Below are 7,545 nucleotides of genomic sequence, written 5' to 3'. Positions count from 1 at the left end.
GATTGCTCTAAGATTTGTGTATTTTCTTTGCAATATATTCTACCCCATTAGCTTTAGCTATCGTACGCCATTCAGTCCCTTCCATTTTACATAACGAACATTCTATTTTAGTGAGTTCCCAGTACACAAATTTTTCATCTATCTTCTCATCTCTCACACAAATCGTATTTGTGTTATTAAAAAATAACCATGCTAGAGTTTATGTTTATGTTTTTATCTCGATCATGAACATAAGGAAAATATATATGAGCTTTATGCGTTTCACCTCGATCGTGAAAAAAAATCAAGAAAAAAATGTGACTGCATTTTTCTTCATCATCTCATGAACAAACAAAGTCGGAAAACAATACATGATTTCCATGCATTGGAAAGAATCAATCATTCACAGATTAGGAAGGATATATTCACAAAAAGATTAGAAAGAATATTACCGTGATTCACAGATTAGGAAGAAAATTTTCACCAAGGCACATGAAATACGAAAGGGAGAAATGAAGAAACATGAAAGATTTCCTGATGCAAAGGAATCATGGACATATGTGAAAAATGTATGATTGGCTAGTTTGCTAAAGAGGCAAGGCAGGTACTGATGGCAGTGATGATGATTGATAAAATGCCAATTCAACGGCTTGCCTCTACATGCATATTCGACAATATGCAGTTTCTTAGCAAAAATTACAGCAAAAAAATTTGAATTAAGTTAGACATGCGATGTTTGAAGAAATTTGATTATAACTATTAATGAAGTCACATAATTCGCTAAAAACATAGCTTACCATACACACCTTTTTTAGAATTTTAAAAATGTGTAACCGGCCAGCATCTTGGATAAAGCCTTGCTGCAGATCTTTGGAACCAAAATGCACATATTGTGAATTATGTAACCACCAACTGGTTACCAGAAATTGTTTTTCAGATATTAGAATTTCTGGCCAAGGGCAAAAAATACATGCACAGGGGGCAGGGAAACGTGCATGGGGAGGTGCTGACAACATGCTACAGGCTAACGATCCGGGAGAGGACATGCACAAAGTGCACATGAACCTTGGCAGTCTAACAGACATGGGCGTTCAACAATTTCCTAGGAGGCATTTTGATCTTCCCAATCAAACAAGTTCTTGCGCTGGTCAGTACCCAGCCAAAAGAAGTTAAACTCTTCCACCAATCATCAAAAGGGCATACAAACATTCATAAAAGAAGAGTAAAAACATCACTGAATCAGATTTGATAGCTAAAATTGCAAGGATAGAACGCAAAAAGTGGGCAAAACACAGCATCAGGTTCGAACTACATATAACATCATATAATATGCGACCCACACATTCAAGATAACATGAAGACTACAGTTCTTCACAGGGAAACAGCAGTTCAACTTGCTATCCCGGCCTGAATCCATCTTACATGACTCGAAATGAAACCTAAGGGACGAGCGAAACCCTCCAGACTTCAAAATAACCTGCATTCGATGGGACATATAACATTACTAGTGGATCACACAGAAGGCTCTGAATCAAGATTTATATGAAGAATTTCGAAACATAATTATGCACAAAGTAAGATACTGGGGAAACAGATTATCATCAAACTAAAATTCTCAAGCATGTACGAGAAACACACCCAGAAATTACTCATCCCTACCATCATTCTGTCCCTCTCTTATTCAGTGCAAGTAAAAAATGATTAATTATGCACAAAATAAGATACTGCGGCAACAGAATATCATCAAACTAAAATTCCGGAGCATGTGCGAGAAACACAACCAGAAATTACTCATCCCTACCATCATTCTTTCCCTCTCTCTTATTCAGTGCAAGTAAAAAATGACGTATCAATAGTGCTTGCAAATGCCTAAAGGCTAACTAATGCAGCTATTTTTTATGCAAGTTCCAAGCGACTAATCCTCAGTTGATCAAGGTGAAGTCACATGTCCAGCAAGATGCTGCAAGAGCAGAAATATCTGTGCATGATACACAAATTTACATATGGGACCAAATTCAGTATACACAAGTAGTGCCCATTTTCCCACTTCACTATGTAATTTGCTCAAGAGAAGAATGCCAGCACATATTACATACTGCAAGTGTGTGATAAGATTTTTACTGACGGACGGACCAAACTAAATACACATGGATGAATCATGAATAGCTGACAATTCGATTTAGAAAATTGTGCATCAGGCAACAACACATTCGAGATAGTAAACAAATAACCAGCAACGGATCGATTCTAACCTTTTAGATGCTGCTCGGGTACATGAAGATCCTGACCTTTTTCCCCTGAGCAAAGCAAACACCACAGCACCGTCAGCATGCGACACAAGATAGTACATCAAAGAGCAGCAGGCATGGCACCGGAACAGACAGCCGGAGAAGTTGGACCGAGCAACTCACCATGGCCTCGGCGGGCAGGTTGGAGGTGAACTTGGCGCGGACGACGCCGGTGTTGCCGTGGGGGCGGGAGACCTTGCCCCAGATGCAGCGGTAGTGGGTGCCGTTGCTCTTGGTCTTGGCCTTGTAGACGTAGGCCATCCTCTTGCCGCCGTACCAGGCCACGTCCTCCCTGGTGTTCACCCCCTCGATCTGCACCAGCGACGCTGTCTCGTACTGGTTCGACTTGGACCTGCACGCGCCCGACCAAACCCCACGGATTCAGTCAGAGACCCACGCGAAGGAGAACCGGAGAAGGAGCGAAGCTGCTCACCTCTTGTATCCGAGGATGGTGCCGCGGACGTAGAGCCTCACGCGCTGGCCGGTGCGTCCCTTCACCATCTTGCTGCTGCGGCGGCGCCGGGGAGGGGGGCTGGGGGTTCGGGGTGAGCTGCGCAACCAGGAAGGGGAGAGAAAACCCTAGCGGGCGGCGCTCCTGGTGGGTTATGTATCCCTCTGTGTGGAAGTGGATGGTGGGGATTTGCTGGTGAGGGTTTGTATGGACGGCCGTGATTCGCTTTTGGGGGAGAATGCGCAGCTGAGGCGGGCGGGGCCTGTTATCGTACGTGGGTCGCTTCTCTTTTGCAGGCCTAAGGAGGGTTAGCTAGTTTGGATGGGCTGACGGAAGGCCGGGTCAGGGCGTAAGCAGGCCGCGGAAATGAATTTACGCGGCAAGTAAAATTGGCAACATGCCCTTATAAAAATGTAAAATTGGTTACTAATAAGTTAAAAAAAATGTACTCTCTCCGTTCACTTTTATAAGTCATTTCAGACAACTAAAAATAGGTTGCTTTGCATGTTGTCTGAAATGTCTTCAAGGACTTATAAAAGTGAACAAAGGGAGTAAATTGGTTTCTTATTTACAGGTTACATTTACCCTTTTTATAATTAACTTCACACAGAAAGGTACTACTCTCTCCGTCCCAAAATAACCTCCGCCCAAAATAAGTGTTGCAGATTTAGTATAAAGTAAGGAATGAAGGGAGTATTTTCAAAACTGGACACCGCTCGCTTTGTGCGTGCACTGCCCCTAGGTATGGAATGGATGTGCCTGGATTCTAGATTCTCGCGGTGATACAATTGATTTTTTGTGATATCGATATGCCTAAAACATATTATTCTTATTGGTCCGGTAAAGTATTTATGTGTAGTGCGTGCATGGAATTGTTGGATGCTGCTAAAGGAGTTAATGATGCACTTTTTGTGTGCTCAGGAAGAGGTAGAATATTACATTATTATTTTATCTCCCGATAGGGATTTCAATGTAAAAGCATGCGTGCTTGACTTGCTATGGCCCATGTTATTGCAGAGTAACAACCCTTCACACTTTAAGCCATTTTATCTTTAAGATCAAATATATTTATGTGAAGTTAGTGGATTACACCATATAGTAGCCAAAAAAATTCCAAGCTCTTGTGCATTATTTTGGCATGCGGAAATCATAGAAATCTCAGTTGAATCAAATTTCAGAAATCACATAATCTCATAAGTGATCATCTAAATTGATGTTCATTCCTCAAAAAAGCAATGCCTATTTTTGTTTGCCTCATGGCCCAGTTCTGTAGGTTATAAATTTTGATAATGGATAATTTTTTTATTCCTAGCTCAAATTAATGCTTATTGGTGCTCTTACACTCATTGAACATTTTTTTAGTTTGCATGCATGGTTTGTCCGCATTGGGTGGTGAATTTGGTGGTATGTGCTTGGCAACTTGTTGCGTGCATGGAGGAGTTTGTCGATTTGTCTGCTAACGCTGGTTTTGTGAACTAGCTCGTGCCATTTTGTTGGAGCTCTTGCTTTCATGCATTTCCCTTTTTCTGATGTATGCACACAAAAGAGGGAAGGATGAAGGTAGTTTCTTTGCTCTGTTTGTTGTTTTTGCAGTAGAATCATCTTCCGACCCAGCTAAACTTTTATCGAGTTGTTATAGTGAGCTATGTTACTCTACAGGGCGTTTGATAAAACACTGCCCCTACTTCTTTTAAAGATGTGGTGACAAATTCGTATTTCAAAACTTCAGGTTCCTGGCTTTCTACTTGTTGGTTTTAAGATCAATATTTCAGAAACCTCATACCTTATCACTGCATATTTTTCATTTGTAGGTGTATTGTGTCATTAGATACATCATCCATATGGATATATTTTGTGCTTGGACTCCTCTCCTTTATATCATGTACCGAATTGCATGCTTATCCTATTGCCCAAACATGCAATATTTTACCATCGTGTTCTCCCGCTTTAACATAATTATGACATGCATCTAATGTTTACTTATTCTATACACCAATCTGTACTGTAGTTTATTTGGCAACTTTGGATGGTAAGGTTTCTGAATTTCACCCCATTGTTTTATAGGATTTACAAGTTTGCTTATTCGATTTTGATAACCATTGTGTACTTGTGGGAATGTGAAAGGACATGAGGTGCCCCATGTGTGGTTTTGGTAATTAATGACATTCTCTATGGACTAATGGTTGTATTGAGTTATATTTGAAGGATTTGTCCATAGGCTTTTCTTGAAGTCCATGTGTTGGTTTCAAGGAGTTTATGAGTTGACCAAGGTGCCATTAAGGAATTATCCAAGGATTGGTCGTGTGAGTGTTGAGCTTATTGCAAGCATGTCTTGAAGAAGAAGATTGTGTGATCATTCATGTTTACCTTCAAGACATCATCCAAATGAAGGGAGTTGGAAAGATTCAAGGTTGATCAAGACTAAGTCAAGAGTGAATCAAGTTGATCAACTCACAAAGCGTATAAGATGTACCGAGAGGGATCAAGTGATCCCATGGTATGGTAAGCATTGTCCATTACGCTCTGTGTACTAACCCATGGTCTATATGAGAGTTCTATGTGGGGTTAGGTATGTGTCCATGGACTTGCGTCAAGAATAAGATATCATACAACCCATGGAGAGGATGACATCAAGTGGTGATCGTCATCAAGATTGCCGTGTGCAAGTTCAAGTGGAGCATCACGAAGAGATCAAGTGCTTGAAGCTTGTCGTCCATTGTGGTGGCAATGGACTTATGAAGATGTGTGGAAGAGTGGCTCACCCATAGTGGAGTATGGGGGAGCAATCAACTAGTCTTCATCGAGCCAATGCAATCAAGAAAGGTGGTCCAACTTGAGGGAGTCAAGATCATCATCATCTAGCTCAAGTGGACCATGTGCAAGGCAAAGGTTTGTCCTTGATAGGTTTTCTATTTTACCGGTCTCATAGTGGTAGTTGGGAGACCGGGTTGTAGGACCGATTGCCGTACTATCAAGGGGGGCTCTCTAGTGAGTAGCTTGATCGTATCATTCGTCGAGAGCTCAAACCATTGCATCCTTGCATCATCTCTCTTGGTTCTTGTTTGCTTCTTATCCTTGTAATATTTGGAGCTTATGGTCATCTTCATGACAAGCTCGAGTTCATCGAAAACCGATTTCATATGCATCTTCTTTTGTGTTTCGGTGTTGGATTTTCTACCGTTCTTAATTGAGAAAGGGTTCTCACCATTTTATTTTGGGTATTTTCTCAATTTCCATTTTTTGATATTTCTATCAAGATTGTGTTTTCTCTTGTCTTTAGCTTTCCAACAAACTTGATTTGGTCGAATTCGGAGCTCGTATGCGAAAGTTGTGGCTGTTTTGATCTTACCTGTTTTACATAGAGAGGTTGTACCGCCCCTTAGAGCGGTTGTGCCGGTTGACCGGTACAACCGGTGTTTTGAGTGGTCGTACCACTCCAGAATTGGTCCGAAGGTTGTACCGGCCATGTACCGCTCTACAACCGGACTAGTTTCTGTTTTGGAGCGGTTCTTGGGTGGTTGTTGACCGGTTGTACCGGTTACTTCAGTTTAACCGGTACTACCGGTTCCCCGGGCTGTTGTACCGCTTAGGCCTTTTTCCTACATGTTGGTTTTTCCTCTGCTTTGACCAGTTGTACCGGTTCGTGCACCAGTTGTATCGGTCCTTCAGTTTTCTGCACATAACAGCAGATTCGTGGGGACCTATAAAAGGGGGTCTTCTTCCCCATTGAACCTTATACTTTGAGCTCGTGTTCTTCCCCCGTTGTTGACCTTCTTTGATCTTGCTAACTCTCAACCCCTCCATGGATTCTTGCTAGTTTTTGAGGGAAAAGAGAGAGGGTATCTAGATCCACATTTCCATCAATCACTTTCTCCTCTATGTGAGGGGAACCCCTTAGATCTAGATCTTGGAGTTCTTGGTGTTCTCCTTCTTGTTCTTCCTCTGATTTTCCTTCCTAGCATTAGTTGCTTTGGTGGGATTTGGGAGAGAAGGACTTGGGCACTCCGTGTGCCCTTGCCATTGCATTTGGTGCATCGGTTTGAGTTCTCCACGGTGATACGTGGAAGTTACAAGTTGAGAAGCTTATTACTCTTGGGTGCTTGGTACCCTTGAGCTTGTTCCTCTTGGGTGCTTGGGCGCCCTAGATGGTTGGTGGTGTTCGGAGCTCAATCATTGTGGTGTAAAGCTTCGGGCAAGCGTCGGGGTCTCCAATTAGGTTGTGGAGATCGCCCCGAGCAATTTGACGGGTTTCGGTGACCGCCCCAAGGGTTGCCAAAGTGTACGGGTTCGGTGAACGCCCCCAAGGGTTGCCATTTGTACGGGTTCGGTGACCGCCCTCAAGGGTCCCTTAGTGGAATCACGGCATCTTGCATTGTGCGAGGGCGTGAGGAGATTACGGTGGCCCTAGTGGCTTCTTGGGGAGCATTGTGCCTCCACACCGCTCCAAACGGAGATTAGCATCCGCAAGGGTGTGAACTTCGGGATATATCGTCGTCTCCGCGTGCCTCAGTTATCTCTTACCCGAGCCCTTTACTTATGCACTTTACCTTGTGATACCCATATGGTTTCTTTTCATATATCTTGCTATCACCTAGTAGTTTATCTTGCTTAGCATAAGTTGGTGGTGCACATAGGTGAGCCTAGTTGTTGTAGGTTTTGTGCTTGACAAATTAACCGCTAGGTGTATTCCGCATTTGTTCAAGCCTAAATCGAATTATTTTAAAGCGCCTATTCACCCCCCCCTCTAGGCGACATCCACGATCTTTCAATTGGTATCAGAGCCTCGTATCTATTTGATAGGCTTAACCGCCTAGAGAGTAAAGATGT

At 42.7% G+C, this 7,545-nt stretch overlaps 1 protein-coding gene across 1 annotated transcript; it reads right to left on the bottom strand.

Annotated features, from left to right (window-relative positions):
• Positions 1–1,191: 1,191 nt before the first annotated feature.
• On the bottom strand, positions 1,192–2,942 carry LOC123128675 (60S ribosomal protein L35a-1). The gene is made up of 4 exons (XM_044548737.1): positions 2,701–2,942; positions 2,391–2,619; positions 2,232–2,276; positions 1,192–1,456 (listed from the first exon to the last, which is right to left on the bottom strand). Exons 1-3 carry the CDS (start codon positions 2,766–2,768, stop codon positions 2,235–2,237), a joined length of 339 nt encoding a protein of 112 aa, XP_044404672.1. The 5' UTR covers positions 2,769–2,942; the 3' UTR covers positions 1,192–1,456; positions 2,232–2,234.
• Between the last annotated feature and the right edge of the window lie 4,603 nt (positions 2,943–7,545).

The sequence above is a fragment of the Triticum aestivum genome, chromosome 6A (genome assembly GCF_018294505.1).
Source record: "Triticum aestivum cultivar Chinese Spring chromosome 6A, IWGSC CS RefSeq v2.1, whole genome shotgun sequence".
Taxonomy (NCBI): Eukaryota; Viridiplantae; Streptophyta; class Magnoliopsida; order Poales; family Poaceae; genus Triticum; species Triticum aestivum.
Note: the sequence above shows the minus strand (reverse complement) of the source record. Positions and strands in the feature narration are given on the sequence as shown.

Excerpts from the sequence above, each read along its gene's own strand:
- LOC123128675 (XM_044548737.1), bottom strand. The coding sequence starts at position 2,768 with ATGGTGAAGGGACGCACCGGCCAGCGCGTGAGGCTCTACGTCCGCGGC. Across the intron at positions 2,620-2,700 it reads ACCATCCTCGGATACAAGAG|GTCCAAGTCGAACCAGTACG; the intron begins GTGAGCAGCTTC and ends GGGCGCGTGCAG. Across the intron at positions 2,277-2,390 it reads ACCTGCCCGCCGAGGCCATG|GGGAAAAAGGTCAGGATCTT; the intron begins GTGAGTTGCTCG and ends TGCTTTGCTCAG.